The 23,168-nt window shown below is 42.9% G+C and overlaps 2 protein-coding genes across 2 annotated transcripts; both read left to right on the plus strand.

The window, feature by feature from the left end:
• The first annotated feature begins 2,187 nt into the window (after nt 1-2,187).
• LOC311311990 (uncharacterized protein) lies at nt 2,188-11,304 on the plus strand. The gene is made up of 11 exons (XM_084441820.1): nt 2,188-2,269; nt 2,854-2,920; nt 3,615-3,757; nt 4,020-4,167; nt 4,751-5,020; nt 6,023-6,170; nt 6,488-6,639; nt 7,918-8,057; nt 8,197-8,286; nt 9,739-9,813; nt 9,971-11,304. Exons 1-11 carry the CDS (start codon nt 2,231-2,233, stop codon nt 10,148-10,150), a joined length of 1,452 nt encoding a protein of 483 aa, XP_084297946.1. The 5' UTR covers nt 2,188-2,230; the 3' UTR covers nt 10,151-11,304.
• A 2,005-nt stretch (nt 11,305-13,309) lies between these two features.
• Nucleotides 13,310-22,671, plus strand: LOC311311849 (uncharacterized protein). Its single transcript, XM_084441631.1, has 11 exons — nt 13,310-13,508; nt 14,046-14,112; nt 14,805-14,941; nt 15,208-15,355; nt 15,936-16,205; nt 17,216-17,363; nt 17,681-17,832; nt 19,140-19,279; nt 19,419-19,508; nt 20,942-21,016; nt 21,174-22,671. Exons 2-11 carry the CDS (start codon nt 14,049-14,051, stop codon nt 21,351-21,353), a joined length of 1,404 nt encoding a protein of 467 aa, XP_084297757.1. The 5' UTR covers nt 13,310-13,508; nt 14,046-14,048; the 3' UTR covers nt 21,354-22,671.
• Nucleotides 22,672-23,168: the final 497 nt, after the last annotated feature.

Raw genomic sequence — 23,168 nt, forward strand, 5'->3', positions numbered from 1 at the left:
TTTTTGCTTCCCTCTGGGATATGTAGGGATGGGACCGATACCTATAAAAAGCCATGTTTGAACATACTCTTGACACTTAATGATTACTTACAGTAGATTTTGGTGTCAAACTCAAAACAAGTACTGGTGCAATAGGCCTACATACTGTAAGTGTCCAACTGAAGATTCATCAGTTGATTAGTTAGGTACGTTAGTGTTGTGCTATAACAAAAACATGCACACACACACAGACCATCCAAAGTTGTTTTGAAGTCACTGGTTTACAGTATATGAAACAGAAGCAACAACAGTGCCGTGTGGTTAAATGACACGGCTTGTTCTTCCACACTAAAGCAGTTGCATGCAGCATTATGTCCAGATCACAGTTGATACAGAGAATCTGTGTCATCCATGGATGTTGAAAAGCACTGGAATGAAGGACAGTAACATGGACATCACCAAAGGTCATCATGTCTAGAAGAGAAACAAACACAAGCAAAGTGCATACTTACAGAAAAACTAGGTCAGGTGCATTCAACTGATGGAGGCAAGAAGCTTATGAAAGTTGTCGATAAATACTGGAGGTGATGATGATATAATCCAGTCATTGCTCTTTGTTTAAGAGTGAGGGCTGATTGTTAAGCCCAGGATAACAGAGCTGATCCCACTGAGAGACAAAGGTTTCCCCACCGTCCGTATGATTGAGGGATGCTCTCTGTGCTCTCCCTCAGCAGTAGGTCTGAGAACACGGTATCTGGGCTGGATCTGTTCCCATACCTGTGTTCTAGAAAAGTAGAAAGATGACAGAAGCTTTTAAAAGATTTGGTCTATCTTCCCTAACAAAACCACACCACACCTCTTCATTTCTGTGTGTAGGCTTAGCCTAATATTTTATAGAGTAGGCCTACTACATGAAATGCTTGGACAAATTATTTAAAGTGTCGACAATCAGGGTTGTTAGCAGGGCCGGCTCTAGACTTTTTGAGGCCCTAAGCAAAATTTTCTGTGGAGGCCCCATTTTGAAATAAGCCCTACCCACCACCAAGCAATATACTGACTGAGGCACCATCATTCCATCATCATGTAACGTTAGGCCATCACTTTAGGTTATCATCAGCAGCAATGATGCACTTGAGTATCACATTCGGTTGGGGCCTCAGCCAATCAGATCACTCTATTACTGGGGGAGAGGGGGGCCTCCCGGAAATCTGGGTTTTAGTATCACTGGCACATACTGTATCCAGTTAGAACGTTAACACTTTTTATAGTTAAAAATAAGAAAAAAGTTTTGCGAGGCTGGAGGCCCTAGGCATTTGCCTACTCCGCCTATAGGAGACACCAGCCCTAGTTCTTAGATTAAGATCTGTCCCACTTCAATGGGTGCTCTTATTCGACCAATGAATGGCTGAACTATGAATATGGGACTAGGAGAACGTAGGAGAAGCCAACAAGAGGTGCTTACCAAAGATGCTTCCCATTAATATCAGAAACCGCTAGGACAAACTCTTAAAAGAGTCGGCAATCTTGTTGTTTAAGATTAAAAACCCGTTCCACTTGAATGGGTGCTCTTGACAGAATCCGACGAGTGAATGAATGGCTGATCCAAGAAACATCATGTGATTCATGTGATCGCAAGGCCCTACAGAGAGTGGTATGGTCAGCCTAACGTACCTTGGGGGGGCCACTCCTAGCCTGGTATGACCATCCCGATCTAGTGAGCTCACTGATTCGCTCCGTGAAACAGAATGTGAGCTCGCGAGAACGGGATGGTCGTACCAGGCTAGGCCACTCCCCCACCTTGAGGACCAAGGCCAACAAGATCCTGAAAGACCCCAGCCACCCAGGAAATGGACTGTTCTCTCTGCTATGGTCAGGGATACCGCACTAACATGACTCAATCTAGGACATAGTGTAGTGTGTATTTATTTATTTATTTGTTCATATCCATACATAGTACTTAACCTATTGTTTAATTTATAATTTGTTATAATTTGTAAATGTATAATTTGTAAATTGAGTATTGGAGTCTATCTGTTATTGAGCATAATCAGAGTCGGCAGCAACATTTCACTTTGACTACACTTAGGCTACATTTGACGAATAAAGAAATCTTGAAAATCTGTCCAGTAGGGGACTACACAGAACAGTGATCACTGTGAACATTGACAGTCTAAGAGCAGGGCCGCGAAAATATTGAGAACGAAACATCGGATTTGAATGAACAAGTAGGCTACGGACGAAGAAACTTGGCATGTGTAGCCTAGACTACGGCGTTTACAACAACACATTGGTGTGAGTAGACCAAATATATATGGTCGCCTGAACGTTTACGCAATAGATTTTGGGCATGAATTATACAGTAGGCTATGACCGTCCACGCTGTAGTGCAAACTTCGCACCTTATTTGTAGTTGACCATGGTATTGTTTTATTGCATGTTTACATTTGTTATAGGTCTAGTATATCGATATTCACATTATTTGGCACAGAATTCTCTCAGCTGATAGCATGCGTTCCGAATCGCATATCCTGTAGCCAACTTTTAGGGCGTAGCTGCCATTAAAAAGTTGCACTGGCATATTGGGACATGCAAAATCTTGTTTTGGAATGCTAAAAATAGTATACAAGTATGCGATTCGAAACACAGCCACAACAGTAGCCTGTTAGTGTGTTTCAAGGTGGATAAAATATGAAAGAAATGCCAATATGGGAATGTAAAATCAACATTTCACTAAAGTAAATACGATGTTGGGGAATTCATGATTATCTAAAGAAAGGAATGCTATTCCTATTTTCATTGCTCAATGAACTGGACTAGGCCTACATATAAATAGAGGCTCGATGGTCATTTGATGCTCATTTGCTCCCTGTGCAGATCATGCTGCTCTGGGTGCTGTTCAGTGCTCTCGGTGCCTACCAGGGTGTTCTCAGTGCCTACAACGGTGAGTCAGGTGACTGAATGGGGGCCAGATCTCTGGCTTTAACTGCACCGTCTGCTCGGAATAGATTGTTCCTTGATGGTATTTAGGATCAGCCCTGTGTGTCTACAGCTAATTTAGGCCATACAGACAATATACACTCAGTTGCCCACTTTATTACACCTGCTCATTGACGCAAATAGCCTGGTCATCCAAACAGCGAGTCACGTGGCTGCAACTCAGTATGCATGTAGATATGGTGAAGAGGTTTAGTTGTTGTTCAGCCAAATATTAGAATGGGCAAGGCGTGATCTAAGCGACTTTGACCGTGGTTGTTGGTGCCAGACTTGGTGGTTCTAGCATCTCGGAAACAGCTACCCTAGTGGGACACACTAGTCTCTGGAGTTTACTGAGAATGATGCAATGAGCAAAAAACATCCAGTTCTGTGGGCAAAGCACCTTGTTCAAGCTAACAGAAAGACCACAAATGCTCAAATTACAGCTGTTTACAACGGTGGTGTGCCAGAAAGAATTCAGACTATTCTGGAGGTAAAGGAGACCCTACTCAGTACTGGATAGGTGGCCACTGAGTGTATATAATTACTGGCTGAGTGGTCCAACATGTAAAGTATGTTGTTTTTTTTATTCTGTGAAATGTATTGGCAACTTTTGTAATGTGGAGTGACACTTTTATAAAATGTTCATACTTTAACTCTAGATTTTGAGATTGCCTATGATCAACAAGCCGCGTGCGCTGGAAAAGACTTCATCTTCCCTTCATATGTCTCCTCCCATATGATATCAAGAAAAGTGTTATTCAAGCCAAGGTATCAGGACTCTGTCAGGACGCTGATGGAAGAGGTGAGAGACATAGACCTACAGGCGCTGTCACAGGTTGACAGATGCACATACGAACATACACACACACACACACACACACAGACTGGTGCACAGCACACTCATCATCACAATGTTAGTTAGTTCTTGTTTTTGTGAGATGATGATACGTCTTATTGAGTTAGAGAATCAACATTACCTTAATTCAGACTCAATTGCTGTGGGGAAAAAAATAATAATCCAAAGATAACATTAACTATGTGTGTTTGTGTTTTTGTTGGTTAAGGACAGGGTTCTCGACCCTCGGTTGATTAGGGATGAATCCATTGTGAAATTATTGGATGTGTCCAAGGATTACGATGGCAGATATTCTGTGATCTTAGTTGGTCGCATTAGCAACAGGACATTACCCCTTATGTCTCTCCACGTCAAAGGTGAGACCCATTGGAACACATTCTTTTGATTTTAAAATAAAATGTTTGTTTCAACCAAATAGTAACGCATACACTCACTCATATACACATTACACCCTGCACACTCACTGTATATACACTGACCGCACTGTATACTGGCATTTTGTACTTGCTCTTTGCACTGTCCCGTCTCGTCTCTGCACCCTGTCCAATGTTGTCTCCATGTTATGCACCATGACCGAAAGCAAATTCCTAGAATGTTGAAAAACTGCCCGGCAATAAAACAAATTGAGATTCTGATGCCCACCTCAAAAACATTGCCCTCAAAACCCACCTTTTTAATTTCTAATTCCTCTCTTGTTTTTATCTGTTGAACATTGCTTTGCGTAGTTGTAGTGCTACTCTTTGTTGATATGCCTTAATTCGCTTGACTTTTTTTACTTTGTTGTTTGATTTTGCTTTGTTGACTTAGGTGTCGTTGTCAAATTACAATACAAATAAAATTGTATTATTATTATTATTATTGTTGTTGTTGATTCTAAAATTATATGTTTCTGTAATGACGGGATTCAAATTAATCTCTCTTCATCCACTCATCTTTTAGATTGTTCTATAAAGAAGGTGATAGAGTTCGGCAGGAGCTTCTCCTTCGAGGTGTCTAGAGCTGTGCAACAGATCGACTACTCTCCTCTCAAAGACAGTGAGATGACTGTGATCCTGTGGAGTCGTACTAAGGCCATAGAGAGGCCTAGAGGGACTCTGGAGAATAGATGGTTTGTGGTGAAGAAGCCCACTTACGCCGACCAGGGTTACTACACCCTCAAAGACAAAGAAGGGAAGTACCTTGACAGATACCGCATCAGCATCATTGAAGGTGAAAGGTTATAGATTGTTAATATCGTATCCACCCAATACCGCACAATTCCTATTTCTGTGCAGCCCCATTGCAGTGTAACCGAGTGAAACGTGGAGTAGCTGGTGAAACTCACTCCTCAAAGGAGCGCTTGCAGTCTCTCCAAGAGGGACGTCCATATTGGTGCAACTGTCAGCGTGTCCGCCTCATAAAGAGGAAGACCTTGTCCAACCTGGGTTCGAATCCCGCCCTGGGCAAGCCCTTAACATGGATTACAGAAAACAGAACGCAAATCCCCCTTTGTGCTCATATCCTCACCGTGTGATTTAAACTAAATTTTTAACCTAGATACCACTTCAAAAAAGGGTTGAACCACACAAAAGACACTTCGTTTAAAGGTGCAGTATACGGTTTGGCCCAGAAGCACTTTTTGGACTGTAATAAGTACGTCCAATCATTTTGAGTTGCCAACTTGAACGCAATGACTTGAAACGATTGGATGGTTTACCTGACTGTCAGCCTACGGTACCTACAGTACCTGCCTAGTGACTGTCATTTGTTTGGAGGAGTGGCTTTGGAGGGAGGCCTGAAGGGAGGGGCGGGGATTTTGTCAGAACTGAATTTTTCAAAATCTTTCCAAATGTTTCCTAAGTCTTGCAGGAAGTCACAAACCGTATACTGCACCTAATGTTAAAATGGTCATGTGAATGCCTTTATCTAATTTACAAAATCCAGGTATTGAAAACCCAATAAAGACCCGTGGACACATTTGGGGATTGGGGTATGATTTAATGACAATGCTCAGATGCACACTACATTAAAATGCTCCTATGCACATCTGAGTCTTGTTTGAATTAACTACTGTCTGTGATTATTCTAGTGTTTGTCCTACCTTTGGACCACTGTATTGTGCTCTGAACATCACTGTATTCAGATCTCCCAAAACGCTCTCTCTCTTTCTCTCTCTCTGTTTCTCTCTCTCTCTCTCTCTGTCTCTCTCTCTTTCTGCCCTATGACTTTCAGAAAGTCGACAGAGTCATACTTTCAATACAGGATATGACTTCAGCTTCAGCTTCCCTGTGGATGCTGTCCACTATAGCCTAATTTACCAGCCCGAGTACGAGACTAGCAGGCCGGTCACTCTGATTCAGGATGGACATCTGGTGAACAGGTGCATTTTTGTTTTTATTGTTGTTGTTGTTTTTAAAGGCAAAACAAAATTAAGATGGTAGCCAGATGTGTAGGAAAAAAGTTTAAAATTTTTTAATTAATATATTTTTTTAAAACAACTGTCCCTGCACACTGGCTTAGCTTGCAAGTAGACGTTTTATTGTAGAAGCAACGTTTCATCCAGTGAAAGCAGACAGTGACATACTGTAGAGGAGAGGGTAAAACACGAATTTCCTGAACCAGGATTAGAAACCTTGTTGCAACGGACACCTGGACTTGTGTTTGCCTTTGTAGACTGAGCTATTCTCTCACACACAGTGAAAGGTTCGAGGGAAGGATCGAGCTGCTGTCCACGGGGTTGGAGATCAGGGACTTGGAGGTCCATGACTCGGGCACCTTCAAACTGGAAGACAGTGATGGAAACCTGGCCCTAGAGGTGGAGCTGACTGTCACAAGACCAGGCTTTGCAGGTTTGGTACAATAACAGTAGTAATAATAATAATAGTCCATTTAAGTTAATTATTTTGCTCTCCATATACCCAACCCATCAACGATAAGATACATTTTATATAAGTCCCAGAGCAAAGCCTGCTTTGCTTCCTAACCCCAAGACAGTTTTATAATGGGAACATCTTCTCTACTGTTCTATAATGACACATTCGGTGTCTATGAGTGTGCCACGATTATCTTGAGAACCGGCCAATGTATGAAGAGCACATTCGGCAGGTATATTTCCATAGGACATGCAGTGTCTTCTGTGAAGTTGTTTGAATCAGCAGTTCTCGACGGGATAAAAAGTAACTTCATACGTTGGCCGGTTGCCGAGATAATTGTGGACATACTGTATATACTGGCATCAGCCTACTTCTCAATGCCAGACCCGAGAGTTCTTAGGCTGATACAGTACGTAAGCTACGCCAACTACGGTACTGAATGCTGCAGATCTCTCTATGGGTCTGGAACACTTTATAGTAAAAGGTTTTTGAATCCTGGCCAGTGTTTGGTGTCCTCAAAATCTTGTCTTTTCCGGCTTTCACGCTGCCAGACTCAATAAATATTACATTGCATCACTGCGCTCCGCATAACAACGTTACTACTACTACTACTATTACTACTGTATACATATGGGCCTGCATTGACACATTAACTTAACCTTATGCCACTTAACATGCAAGTGGAAGACAATATTTTGGACCGTGCACTGTTAGATGTTTTCCGTTTGCATGCTATCGACGAACTGAAAGATCTCCAGCATCTGTTTTTGAAATACGCCTACTTAAGTTCGTTCTCATTGCTGCTACGACCTGGCACTCTTTCAATTTTGACTTCAAGACCGCCCTCAGAAATCCAGCTGGGGCGGTGAAGTGGCGCAGTGATTCAGCGTAATATTTGAACCTGGAGAGACGATCGACCCTACGTCGGCTGTCATTTAGTAACCCATCTCAGGTGTCCTAAGTGTACAGTATGTTTATTTGTTTGTGTGTCTGACTGTATGCCTGTCTGTGTTTGTATTAGTGTGACTGTGGAGGGAGGATAGATAGATAGATAGATAGATAGATAGATAGATAGATAAGAAAGAAAGAAAGAAAGAAAGAAAGAAAGAAAGAAAGAAAGAAAGAAAGAAAGAAAGAAAGAAAGAAAGAAGAACAGAACAACCATGACAGGCACACCGGCACTTTGCACTAGTTCTATGTCATTCCTGAGATGCTCACTTTCTGTCTCTCTTTTTGTTTGTATTTTCTCAACAGATTTTGGAATCAACTACATTGTCCTTATAGGAGCTGTTGTGGTTGTTATTGTGATTTGTTTGTGCTGTGCAAAGCGTTGTTGCTGTAGGAAAAAGAACAGCACCACAAGCATCCCTGTGACACAGGTCTACCATCATGAGGTGAGGACAACCGCAAAAGAACTTCTAAGTTACCTGTAAATGTTAAGTGTTGAATCTGCTGTTAAGACAGAAATGATCTATGATGTGTAGTGGTTAATCATCTGGTATATCTTTCATAATGGTTCTGTTTGTTTTGCAGACCACAACTAATGATCAGAGACAGAGTCAGCCTTATGCTATGGTCATCAACCAGTCACCTTCAGTAGCGTCTGGTGGGTCCCAGAACCGGGTAAGCCAGGACCAACGAAGCACGCACGCACGCGCAGCGCACACGATTTTTTTGGGGGTGCGCTTTCAAAGCATGCCCTGATGGGCGGTTTCACAGCACCAGAAGGGCGCTGAGCAGTGGCATTTTTATATGTAAAAAACATACAGGAAAACTACAGTAGCCTAGGCTAGGCCTACCTTTTTATGCCTATGTTTTTTAACACGTCAACAAAGGCCAATAATTTGAGAGCGAGCGAATAAGAGAGACAATATTTAGGCCAAAACAACCAAGCTTTTAGGGACACACTAAATAAACTACAGAGTCATTATTTGACAACAAAGCACCACGAAGAGGAATGACAGGACGATAAAGTACACTCCCTTAGGGCACAGCACTCAATAGCCTACGCCCCTACTTCACTAATCAGTGTTTAGGCTACTACTAGCCTACTAGGCTACTAGGCCTATTAACCCACCCACCGCTCCAGGAAGCAAAGTTCACGCTCTCGAGTGCTGATTAAATCTACCTTATATCGTAACCCAAATTCGTTTAATCCACTTCATTTTGGAATCAACTTTCAACAAATACTAAAGATCTCCGTTTTCCATGTTCATTGATGCTCGCTAGGTAGCTAAAGTGGGTAATGTGATTGACAGGTGACGTGAATGACGGGACAGTCATGACAAGTTTTGAGAAACCGTCCCAATGTTAAAATGTCAATGGGAATTCCAATGTAAGCACTTTGAGAACTGGCTTACCCTACACCCCCTTTTAAGCATTTTGACAAATGACAGATTAGGTAACATTTCGACTGATGATGACATTTTTCACGGTTTTGTATGTGTGGGCTAATTTGATTGGTTTATTTTTCATTCGGTCTTGATTTCCGTAAACCAGAATCATTTTACCTGGCCTACAATGTCAAGTGAATGACGAGCTAGTAAAACAGCTGTCAACGGACCTTAACGTGGACTGTATTTTCATGAGGACTGTAGGGCGTGACGGAGCACTACCAAAATGCTAAACACGGATGAAAATGAAGCAATATGGCAGAATACAAGACACATTTAAGTCAAAAACAGTCTGAAAGTCAAATTTACAACTTTCAAAAAACAAAAAAACTAAACTCAAAAAACAAGTTTTATTTGGAATTGTATGGGTAAGCCAGGCTTACCCTGGCTTATAGGAGCAATTGCCACTGGTCACCTTATAACTCTCGCAAGCCTTTTGTCTCTGCTGCCAACAAACAACCTCAAGCCTCAGATATCCTGAGTCCACCTGTAGGTCCAGTTTCAACAGTTTCTCTTATTTACTTAGCACTTTGGTTCTGCCCCTCCCCAATTAGTTTGTTCCTTCATTCATTTGTTCCCTCTGTTCTTTCACCTGCATCTGTTTCCTGCTCTCTGTTTCTCTTTAGTGTAATAAGTGTAATACCTTTAATATCTGCCTACTTTGTGTCCATTTATTCCACAGTCTAGAGGTGGTGGTGACTTGGGCCCATCTAGTGAACTTGTGGCCCCAGCCCACGTTGGCCCCATACATTTTCAGGTACGGGATGCCTTGGTTTCCACACAATCATTTGCATATCTAACTGTAAGAGTCTACTGTACACACACATTTAAATCTCTCTTCCTATCTCTCTCACAGACACACACTCCCACACACTTACCCTGATCTACTCTGTGTCCTCTCCCTCTCTGTTCAGGGCTCAGCTGCAGGAGGAGTGGATGCTCCCACTGTTACTCTAGGTTTGGACTGCCTCTCCTCTGACTCTGGGACCCAGTTTGAGATTCCTAAGGGACGAAACTACCCCTCAGCTTCCCTCCTCAGCTCAGACCCTCCCTCCTATGATGTCTACACTTCTGACAAATTCAACTTCCTCTAGGAAATGTACTTCTACTCTGTTTGCACTAATCCTGTTGGATTTAACTAGTATTACTTCACTGTGGTATCAAAATGTCTCTATGAGGTTTGTAGCCAAAGCAGAAGGTGACCCGAGGTGGTGAGAGTTACAGTAGCAAGCTTCAAGACTGTCTAAATGGCCTTGTTTGTCTAGGGGTTCTAAGTCGCAGACACGAATTTCCTCTCCTGTATTCCTTCCAGGGCCAAACCTATACAATAGCACTGGCTTGCTTGCGTTTCAGAAATGATAATGAACAAAAGCCTACCTTTACCCACGGCGCGAACTCTCCCCGAGGTCTCCGTGCTGTCAGCGAGCTCCAGCTGACAGACGGCCAGCCCAAGCCTGCGGTCACTCGTCCCCAAGCCCCATGCGCAGCCGTCCCTCTCCAGCTGGCAGACGGCAGCGCCGACGTGCGCCGTCACTCAGCTCGAGTTCGTTCAGTTTTTAAGAGTTTCTAAATGGCTTCACCTGTATTTTGTCCATTCACTGCATCACCAGGAAGACTAGTCCACGTTCGCTAGGGCTGTGTCAGTCCACATGCCTACCCTTTCAAGCGTTCCAGGTCTTTCGGGGCGGCTGTAGCTCAGTTGATAGAGCGGGTCGTTCAGTGATCGAAGGGTCAGTGGTTCGAATCCAAGCTCCGACTGTCCACATGTCGAAGTGTCCTTGAGCAAGACTCCTAACCCCAAATTGCTCCCAATGAGCAGGTTAGCACCTTGCATGGCAGCTACCGCCATTGGTGTGTGAATGTGTGTGTGTATGGGTGAATTAGAGGCCATTGTAAAGCGCTTTGAGTGCCGCTAAGGTGGAAAAGCGCTATATAAGTGCAGTCCATTTACCATTTACCATTTCTTGGTCTCCCGCGTGTGTGCGTGTTCTGCTTTCCTGCTTTCTGTTGTAGGCTCTACCCAAGAGTCCTTTAATGTGATAGCCCCTCGAACCTAGAACCGAACTCCGTTACCATCAAAGCCTTGGCCTGACATGTTGATATTTTGTGGCCCACTTTTGAATCTAACTGACTATCCCTGCCTTATGTAAATCTTTTAACACTCCCCAAAGGTTACCCAATGTTACTTCCATTTTTGGTATGCATTGTCTATTTTTATAGCTACAATAAAAAGATATGTTTGAACATACTCTTAACACTTAATGATTACTTCGATTTTGGTTACGCAGTGGTGTCAAAATCAAAACAAGCACTGGTGCATAGGCCTACATACGTTTTCAATTGAAGATTCATTAGTTGATTAGTTAGGTACGTTAGTGTTGGGCTATAACAAAAACATGCACACACACAGACCATCCAAAGTTGTTTTGAAGTCACTGGTTTACAGTATATGAAACAGAAGCAACAACAGTGCCGTGTGGTTAAATGACACGGCTTGTTCTTCCACACTAAAGCAGTTGCATGCAGCATTATGTCCAGATCACAGTTGATACAGAGAATCTGTGTCATCCATGGATGTTGAAAAGCACTGGAATGAAGGACAGTAACATGGACATCACCAAAGGTCATCATGTCTAGAAGAGAAACACAAGCAAAGTGCATACTTACAGAAAAACTAGGTCAGGTGCATTCAACTGATGGAGGCAAGAAGCTTATGAAAGTTGTTGATAAATACTGGAGGTGATGATGATATAATCCAGTCATTGCTCTTTGTTTAAGAGTGAGGGCTGATTGTTAAGCCCAGGATAACCGAGCTGATCCCACTTAGAGACAAAGGTTTCCCCACCGTCCGTATGATTGAGGGATGCTCTCTGTGCTCTCCCTCAGCAGTAGGTCTGAGAACACGGTATCTGGGCTGGATCTGTTCCCATACCTGTGTTCTAGAAAAGTAGAAAGATGACAGAAGCTTTTAAAAGATTTGGTCTATCTTCCCTAACAAAACCACACCACACCTCTTCATTTCTGTGTGTAGGCTTAGCCTAATATTTTATAGAGTAGGCCTACTACATGAAATGCTTGGACAAATTATTTAAAGTGTCGACAATCAGGGTTGTTAGCAGGGCCGGCTCTAGACTTTTTGAGGCCCTAAGCAAAATTTTCTGTGGAGGCCCCATTTTGAAATAAGCCCTACCCACCACCAAGCAATATACTGACTGAGGCACCATCATTCCATCATCATGTAACGTTAGGCCATCACTTTAGGTTATCATCAGCAGCAATGATGCACTTGAGTATCACATTCGGTTGGGGCCTCAGCCAATCAGATCACTCTATTACTGGGGGAGAGGGGGGCCTCCCGGAAATCTGGGTTTTAGTATCACTGGCACATACTGTATCCAGTTAGAACGTTAACACTTTTTATAGTTAAAAATAAGAAAAAAGTTTTGCGAGGCTGGAGGCCCTAGGCATTTGCCTACTCCGCCTATAGGAGACACCAGCCCTAGTTCTTAGATTAAGATCTGTCCCACTTCAATGGGTGCTCTTATTCGACCAATGAATGGCTGAACTATGAATATGGGACTAGGAGAACGTAGGAGAAGCCAACAAGAGGTGCTTACCAAAGATGCTTCCCATTAATGTCAGAAACCGCTAGGACAAACTCTTAAAAGAGTCGGCAATCTTGTTGTTTAAGATTAAAAACCCGTTCCACTTGAATGGGTGCTCTTGACAGAATCCGACGAGTGAATGAATGGCTGATCCAAGAAACATCATGTGATTCATGTGATCGCAAGGCCCTACAGAGAGTGGTATGGTCAGCCTAACGTACCTTGGGGGGGCCACTCCTAGCCTGGTATGACCATCCCGATCTAGTGAGCTCACTGATTCCCTCTGTGAAACAGAATGTGAGCTCGCGAGAACGGGATGGTCGTACCAGGCTAGGCCACTCCCCCACCTTGAGGACCAAGGCCAACAAGATCCTGAAAGACCCCAGCCACCCAGGAAATGGACTTTTCTCTCTGCTATGGTCAGGGATACCGCACTAACATGACTCAATCTAGGACATAGTGTAGTGTGTATTTATTTATTTATTTGTTCATATCCATACATAGTACTTAACCTATTGTTTAATTTATAATTTGTTATAATTTGTAAATGTATAATTTGTAAATTGAGTATTGGAGTCTATCTGTTATTGAGCATAATCTTAGAGTCGGCAGCAACATTTCACTTTGACTACACTTAGGCTACATTTGACGAATAAAGAAATCTTGAAAATCTAATGTCCAGTAGGGGACTACACAGAACAGTGATCACTGTGAACATTGACAGTCTAAGGGCAGGGCCGCGAAAATATTGAGAACGAAACATCGGATTTGAATGAACAAGTAGGCTACGGACGAAGAACCTTGGCATGTGTAGCCTAGACTACGGCGTTTACAACAACACATTGGTGTGAGTAGACCAAATATATATGGTCGCCTGAACGTTTACGCAATAGATTTTGGGCATGAATTATACAGTAGGCTATGGCCGTCCACGCTGTAGTGCAAGCTTCGCACCTTATTTGTAGTTGACCATGGTATTGCTTTATTGCATGTTTACATTTGTTATAGGTCTAGTATATCGATATTCACATTATTTGGCACAGAATTCTCTCAGCTGATAGCATGCGTTCCGAATCGCATATCCTGTAGACAACTTTTAGGGCGTAGCTGCCATTAAAAAGTTGCACTGGCATATTGGGACATGCAAAATCTTGTTTTGGAATGCTAAAATTAGTATACAAGTATGCGATTCGAAACACAGCCACAACAGTAGCCTGTGGAATGTAAAATCAACATTTCACTAAAGTAAATACGATGTTGGGGAATTCATGATTATCTAAAGAAAGGAATGCTATTCCTATTTTCATTGCTCAATGAACTGGACTAGGCCTACATACAAATAGAGGCTCGATGGTCATTTGATGCTCATTTGCTCCCTGTGCAGATCATGCTGCTCTGGGTGCTGTTCAGTGCTCTCGGTGCCTACCAGGGTGTTCTCAGTGCCTACAACGGTGAGTCAGGTGACTGAATGGGGGCCAGATCTCTGGCTTTAACTGCACCGTCTGCTCGGAATAGATTGTTCCTTGATGGTATTTAGGATCAGCCCTGTGTGTCTACAGCTAATTTAGGCCATACAGACAATATACACTCAGTTGTCCACTTTATTACACCTGCTCATTGACGCAAATAGCCTGGTCATCCAAACAGCGAGTCACGTGGCTGCAACTCAGTATGCATGTAGATATGGTGAAGAGGTTTAGTTGTTGTTCAGCCAAATATTAGAATGGGCAAGGCGTGATCTAAGCGACTTTGACCGTGGTTGTTGGTGCCAGACTTGGTGGTTCTAGCATCTCGGAAACAGCTACCCTAGTGGGACACACTATAGTCTCTGGAGTTTACAGAGAATGATGCAATGAGCAAAAAACATCCAGTTCTGTGGGCAAAGCACCTTGTTCAAGCTAACAGAAAGACCACAAATGCTCAAATTACAGCTGTTTACAACGGTGGTGTGCCAGAAAGAATTAAGGCTATTCTGGAGGTAAAGGAGACCCTACTCAGTACTGGATAGGTGGCCACTGAGTGTAATTACTGGCTGAGTGGTCCAACATGTACAGTATGTTGTTTTTTTTATTCTGTGAAATGTATTGGCAACTTTTGTAATGTGGAGTGACACTTTTATAAAATGTTCTTACTTTAACTCTAGATTTTGAGATGGCCTATGAAGACGCGTGCGCTGGAAAAGACTTAATCTTCCCTTCATATGTCTCCTCCCATATGATATCAAGAAAAGTGTTATTCAAGCCAAGGTATCATGACTCTGTCAGGACGCTGATGGAAGAGGTGAGAGACATAGACCTACAGGCGCTGTCACAGGTTGACAGATGCACATACGAACACACACACACACACACACACACACACACAGACTGGTGCACAGCACACTCATCATCACAATGTTAGTCAGTTCTTTTTTTTGTGAGATGATGATACATCTTATTGAGTTATAGAATCAACATTACCTTAATTCAGACTCAATTGCTGTGGGGAAAAAATAAATAATCCAAAGATAACATAAACTATGTGTGTTTGTGTTTTTGTTGGTTAAGGACAGGGTTCTCGACCCTCGGTTGATTAGGGATGAATCCATTGTGAAATTATTGGATGTGTCCAAGGATTACGATGGCAGATATTCTGTGATCTTAATTGATCGCATTAGCAACAGGACATTACCCCTTATGTCTCTCCACGTCAAAGGTGAGACCCATTGGAACACATTCTTTTGATTTTAAAATAAAATGTTTGTTTCAACCAAATAGTAACGCATACACTCACTCATATACACATTACACCCTGCACACTCACTGTATATACACTGACCGCACTGTATACTGGCAGTTTGTACTTGCTCTTTGCACTGTCCCGTCTCGTCTCTGCACCCTGTCCAATGTTGTCTCCATGTTATGCACCATGACCGAAAGCAAATTCCTAGAATGTTGAAAAACTGCCTGGCAATAAAACAAATTGAGATTCTGATGCCCACCTCAAAAACATTGCCCTCAAAACCCACCTTTTTAATTTCTAATTCCTCTCTTGTTTTTATCTGTTGAACATTGCTTTGCGTAGTTGTAGTGCTACTCTTTGTTGATATGCCTTAATTCGCTTGACTTTTTTTACTTTGTTGTTTGATTTTGCTTTGTTGACTTAGGTGTCGTTGTCAAATTACAATACAAATAAAATTGTATTATTATTATTATTGTTGTTGTTGATTCTAAAATTATATGTTTCTGTAATAACGGGATTAAAATTAATCTCTCTTCATCCACTCATCTTTTAGATTGTTCTATAAAGAAGGTGATAGAGTTCGGCAGGAGCTTCTCCTTCGAGGTGTCTAGAGCTGTGCAACAGATCGACTACTCTCCTCTCAAAGACAGTGAGATGACTGTGATCCTGTGGAGTCGTACTAAGGCCATAGAGAGGCCTAGAGGGAGTCTGGAGAATAGATGGTTTGTGGTGAAGAAGCCCACTTACGCCGACCAGGGTTACTACACCCTCAAAGACAAAGAAGGGAAGTACCTTGAGAGATACCGCATCAGCATCATTGAAGGTGAAAGGTTATAGATTGTTAATATCGTATCCACCCAATACCGCACAATTCCTATTTCTGTGCAGCCCCATTGCAGTGTAACCGAGTGAAACGTGGAGTAGCTGGTGAAACTCACTCCTCAAAGGAGCGCTTGCAGTCTCTCCAAGAGGGACGTCCATATTGGTGCAACTGTCAGCGTGTCCGCCTCATAAAGAGGAAGACCTTGTCCAACCTGGGTTCGAATCCCGCCCTGGGCAAGCCCTTAACATGGGTTACAGAAAACAACGCAAATCCCCCTTTGTGCTCATATCCTCACCGTGTGATTTATACTAAATTTTTAACCTAGATACCACTTCAAAAAAGGGTTGAACCACACAAAAGACACTTCGTTTAAAGGTGCAGTATACGGTTTGGCCCAGAAGCACTTTTTGGACTGTAATAAGTACGTCCAATCATTTTGAGTTGCCAACTTGAACGCAATGACTTGAAACGATTGGATGGTTTACCTGACTGTCAGCCTACGGTACCTACAGTACCTGCCTAGTGACTGTCATTTGTTTGGAGGAGTGGCTTCGGAGGGAGGCCTGAAGGGAGGGGCGGGGATTTTGTCAGAACTGAATTTTTCAAAATCTTTCCAAATGTTTCCTAAGTCTTGCAGGAAGTCACAAACCGTATACTGCACCTAATGTTAAAATGGTCATGTGAATTCCTTTATCTAATTTACAAAATCCAGGTATTGAAAACCCAATAAAGACCCGTGGACACATTTGGGGATTGGGGTATGATTTAATGACAATGCTCAGATGCACACTACATTAAAATGCTCCTATGCACATCTGAGTCTTGTTTAAATTAACTACTGTCTGTGATTATTCTAGTGTTTGTCCTACCTTTGGACCACTGTATTGTGCTCTGAACATCACTGTATTCAGATCTCCCTAAACGCTCTCTCTCTTTCTCTCTCTCTGTTTCTCTCTCTCTCTCTCTCTCTCTCTCTCTGTCTCTCTCTCTTTCTGCCCTATGACTTTCAGAAAGTCGACAGAGTCATACTTTCAATACAGGAGAAGACTTCAGCTTCAGCTTCCCTGTGGATGCTGTCCACTATAGCCTAATTTACCAGCCCGCGTACGAGACTAGCAGGCCGGTCACTCTGATTCAGGATGGACATCTGGTGAACAGGTGCATTTTTGTTTTTATTGTTGTTGTTGTTTTTAAAGGCAAAACAAAATTAAGATGGTAACCAGATGTGTAGGAAAAAAGTTTAAATTTTTTTTATTTATATATTTTTTTAAAACAACTGTCCCTGCACACTGGCTTAGCTTGCAAGTAGAAGTTTTATTGTAGAAGCAACGTTTCATCCAGTGAAAGCAGACAGTGACATACTGTAGAGGAGAGGGTAAAACACGAATTTCCTGAACCAGGATTAGAAACCTTGTTGCAAGGGACACCTGGACTTGTGTTTGCGTTTGTAGACTGAGTTATTCTCTCACACACAGTGAAAGGTTCGAGGGAAGGATCGAGCTGCTGTCCACGGGGTTGGAGATCAGGGACTTGGAGGTCCATGACTCGGGCACCTTCAAACTGGAAGACAGTGATGGAAACCTGGCCCTAGAGGTGGAGCTGACTGTCACAAGACCAGGCTTTGCAGGTTTGGTACAATAACAGTAGTAATAATAATAATAGTCCATTTAAGTTAATTATTTTGCTCTCCATATACCCAACCCATCAACGATAAGATACATTTTAAATAAGTCCCAGAGCAAAGCCTGCTTTGCTTCCTAACCCCAAGACAGTTTTATAATGGGAACATCTTCTCTACTGTTCTATAATGACACATTCGGTGTCTATGAGTGGGCCACGATTATCTTGAGAACCGGCCAATGTATGAAGAGCACATTCGGCAGGTATATTTCCCTAGGACATGCAGTGTCTTCTGTGAAGTTGTTTGAATCAGCAGTTCTCGACGGGATAAAAAGTAACTTCATACGTTGGCCGGTTGCCGAGATAATTGTGGACATACTGTATATACTGGCATCAGCCTACTTCTCAATGCCAGACCCGAGAGTTCTTAGGCTGATACAGTACGTAAGCTACGCCAACTACGGTACTGAATGCTGCAGATCTCTCTATGGGTCTGGAACACTTTATAGTAAAAGGTTTTTGAATCCTGGCCAGTGTTTGGTGTCCTCAAAATCTTGTCTTTTCCGGCTTTCACGCTGCCAGACTCAATAAATATTACATTGCATCACTGCGCTCCGCATAACAACGTTACTACTACTACTACTATTACTACTGTATACATATGGGCCTGCATTGACACATTAACTTAACCTTATGCCACTTAACATGCAAGTGGAAGACAATATTTTGGACCGTGCACTGTTAGATGTTTTCCGTTTGCATGCTATCGACGAACTGAAAGATCTCCAGCATCTGTTTTTGAAATACGCCTACTTAAGTTGGTTCTCATTGCTGCTACGACCTGGCACTCTTTCAATTTTGACTTCAAGACCGCCCTCAGAAATCCAGCTGGGGCGGTGAAATGGCGCAGTGATTCAGCGTAATATTTGAACCTGGAGAGACGATCGACCCTACGTCGGCTGTCATTTAGTAACCCATCTCAGGTGTCCTAAGTGTACAGTATGTTTATTTGTTTGTGTGTCTGTATGCCTGTCTGTGTTTGTATTAGTGTGACTGGAGGGAGGATAGATAGATAGATAGATAGATAGATAGATAGATAGATAGATAGATAGATAGATAGATAGGAAAGAAAGAAAGAAAGAAAGAAAGAAAGAAAGAAAGAAAGAAAGAAAGAAAGAAAGAAAGAAAGAAAGAAAGAAAGAAAAAGAATGTGCAGAACAACCATGACAGGCACACCGGCACTTTGCACTAGTTCTATGTCATTCCTGAGATGCTCACTTTCTGTCTCTCTTTTTGTTTGTATTTTCTCAACAGATTTTGGAATCAACTACATTGTCCTTATAGGAGCTGTTGTGGTTGTTATTGTGATTTGTTTGTGCTGTGCAAAGCGTTGTTGCTGTAGGAAAAAGAACAGCACCACAAGCATCCCTGTGACGCAGGTCTACCATCATGAGGTGAGGACAACCGCAAGAGAACTTCTAAGTTACCTGTAAATGTTAAGTGTTGAATCTGCTGTTAAGACAGAAATGATCTATGATGTGTAGTGGTTAATCATCTGGTATATCTTTCATAATGGTTCTGTTTGTTTTGCAGACCACAACTAATGATCAGAGACAGAGTCAGCCTTATGCTATGGTCATCAACCAGTCACCTTCAGTAGCGTCTGGTGGGTCCCAGAACCGGGTAAGCCAGGACCAACGAAGCACGCACGTGCAGCGCACACGATTTTTTTGGGGGTGCGCTTTCAAAGCATGCCCTGATGGGCGGTTTCACAGCACCAGAAGGGCGCTGAGCAGTGGCATTTTTATATGTAAAAAACATACAGGAAAACTACAGTAGCCTAGGCTAGGCCTACTTTTTTAGGCCTATGTTTTTTAACACGTCAACAAAGGCCAATAATTTGAGAGCGAGCGAATAAGAGAGACAATATTTAGGCCAAAACAACCAAGCTTTTAGGGACACACTAAATAAACTACAGAGTCATTATTTGACAACAAAGCACCACGAAGAGGAATGACAGGACGATAAAGTACACTCCCTTAGGACACAGCACTCAATAGCCTACACCCCTACTTCACTAATCAGTGTTTAGGCTACTACTAGCCTACTAGGCTACTAGGCCTATTAACCCACCCACCGCTCCAGGAAGCAAAGTTCACGCTCTCGAGTGCTGATTAAATCTACCTTATATCGTAACCCAAATTCGTTTAATCCACTTCATTTTGGAATCAACTTTCAACAAATACTAAAGATCTCCGTTTTCCATGTTCATTGATGCTAGCTAGGTAGCTAAAGTGGGTAATGTGATTGACAGGTGACGTGAATGACGGGACAGTCATGACAAGTTTTGAGAAACCGTCCCAATGTTAAAATGTCAATGGGTATTCCAATGTAAGCACTTTGAGAACTGGCTTACCCTACGCCCACTTTTAGGCATTTTGACAAATTACAGATTAGGTTACATTTCGACTTGACATTTTTCACGGTTTTGAATGTGTGGGCTAATTTGATTGGTTTATTTTTCATTCGGTCTTGATTTCCGTAAACCAGAATCATTTTACCTGGCCTACAATGTTAAGTGAATGACGAGCTAGTAAAACAGCTGTCAACGGACCTTAACCTGGACTGTATTTTCATGAGGACTGTAGGGCGCGACGGAGCACTACCAAAATGCTAAACACGGATGAAAATGAAGCAATATGGCAGAATACAAGACACATTTAAGTCAAAAACAGTCTGAAAGTCGATTTTCGACTTTCAAAAAACAAAAAAACAAAACTCAAAAAAGAAGTTTTATTTGGAATTGTATGGGTAAGCCAGGCTTACCCTGGCTTATAGGAGCAATTGCCAATGGTCACCTTATAACTCTCGCAAGCCTTTTGTCTCTGCTGCCAACAAACAACCTCAAGCCTCAGATATCCTGAGTCCACCTGTAGGTCCAGTTTCAACAGTTTCTCATTTTTACTTAGCACTTTGGTTCTGCCCCTCCCCAATTAGTTTGTTCCTTCATTCATTTGTTCCCTCTGTTCTTTCACCTGCATCTGTTTCCTGCTCTCTGTTTGTCTTTAGTGCAATACCTTTAATATCTGCCTACTTTGTGTCCATTTATTCAACAGTCTAGAGGTGGTGGTGACTTGGGCCCATCTAGTGAACTTGCGGCCCCAGCCCACGTTGGCCCCATACATTTTCAGGTATGGGATGCCTTGGTTTCCACACAATCATTTGCATATCTAACTGTAAGAGTCTACTGTACACACACATTTAAATCTCTCTTCCTATCTCTCTCACAGACACACACTCCCACACACTTACCCTGATTTACTCTGTGTCCTCTCCCTCTCTGTTCAGGGCTCAGCTGCAGGAGGAGTGGATGCTCCCACTGTTACTCTAGGTTTCGACTGCCTCTCCTCTGACTCTGGGACCCAGTTTGAGATTCCTAAGGGCCGAAACTACCCCTCAGCTTCCCTCCTCAGCTCAGACCCTCCCTCCTATGATGTCTACACTTCTGACAAACTCAACTTCCTCTAGGAAATGTACTTCTACTCTGTTTGCACTAATCCTGTTGGATTTAACTAGTATTACTTCACTGTGGTATCAAAATGTCTCTTTGAGGTTTGTAGCCAAAGCAGAAGGTGACCCGAGGTGGTGAGAGTTACAGTAGCAAGCTTCAAGACTGTCTAAATGGCCTTGTTTGTCTAGGGGTTGTCGCAAACACGAATTTCCTCTCCTGTATTCCTCCCAGGGCCAAACCTATACAATAGCACCGGCTTGCTTGCGTTTCAGAAATGATAATGAACAAAAGCCTACCTTTACCCACGGCGCGAACTCTCCCCCTGGTCTCCGTGCTGTCAGCGAGCTCCAGCTGACAGACGGCCAGCCCAAGCATGCGGTCACTCGTCCCCAAGCCCCATGCGCAGCCGTCCCTCTCCAGCTGGCAGACAGCAGCGCCGGCGTGCGCCGTCACTCAGCTCGAGTTCGTTCAGTTTTTAAGAATTTCTAAATGGCTTCACCTGTATTTTGTCCATTCACTGCATCACCAGGAAGACTAGTCCACGTTCGCTAGGGCTGTGTCAGTCCACATGCCTACCCTTTCAAGCGTTCCAGGTCTTTCGGGGCGGCTGTAGCTCAGTTGGTAGAGCGGGTCGTTCAGTGATCGAAGGGTCAGTGGTTCGAATCCCAGCTCCGACTGTCCAAATGTCGTGAGCAAGACTCCTAACCCCAAATTGCTCCCAATGAGCAGGTTAGCACCTTGCATGGCAGCTACCGCCATTGGTGTGTGAATGTGTGTGTGTATGGGTGAATGAGAGGCCATTGTAAAGCGCTCTGAGTGCCGCTAAGGTGGAAAAGCGCTATATAAGTGCCGCCCATTTATCATTTACCATTTCTTGGTCTCCCGCGTGTGTGCGTGTTCTGCTTTCCTGCTTTCTGTTGTAGGCTCTACCCAAGAGTCCTTTAATGTGATAGCCCCTCGCGCCGAGGGCAGACCACGCCCCAACGGCATCAGCATCACAGCCATTGTTAATTATCATATTCTGTGTACAGCAAGCATTAGCCGGTGATATCCTGACCCCACTGATGACATATACATACATACTCATAATGTGGGATTTCAATAACAAACCAAAATAAACATAAATCCTAGGCCATTCCTGAGACCACTCCTGGCACTCTTCACTATCTAGGGGTGGTCTCAAATGGGAAAATAGGCTGAAAGCCAGTCTAGAACCGAACTCCGTTCCCATCAAAGCCATGGCCTGACATGTTGATATTTTGTGGCCCACTTTTGAATCTAACTGACTATCCCTGCCTTATGTAAACCTTTTAACACTCCCCAAAGGTTACCCAATGTTACTTACATTTTTGGTATGAATTGTCTATTTTTATAGCTACAATAAAAAGATATGTTTGAACATACTCTTAACACTTAATGATTACTTCAATTTTGGTTACGCAGTGGTGTCAAACTCAAAACAAGCACTGGTGCATAGGCCTACATACGTTTTCAATTGAAGATTCATCAGTTGATTGTTGAAGTCACTGGTTTACAGTATATGAAACAGAAGCAACAATAATAATATGGAGTGGTTAAATGACAGCATTATGTCCAGATCACAGTTGGTAGTGAGAATCTGTGTCATCCATGGATGTTTTAAAGCACTCCCAGATAGCAAGCGGATCTGGGCCATATACAGATGTGATCACAATCAAAGCCATTGCTGTTTGTTTAAGGGTGAGGGCTGATTGTTAAGCCCAGGATAACAGAGCTGATCCCACTGAGAGACAAAGGTTTCCCCACCGTCCGTATGATTGAGGGATGCTCTCTGTGCTCTCCCTCAGCAGTAG

This window comes from Borostomias antarcticus (assembly GCF_949987555.1).
Source record: "Borostomias antarcticus genome assembly, chromosome: 8".
Classification (NCBI taxonomy): domain Eukaryota; kingdom Metazoa; phylum Chordata; class Actinopteri; order Stomiiformes; family Stomiidae; genus Borostomias; species Borostomias antarcticus.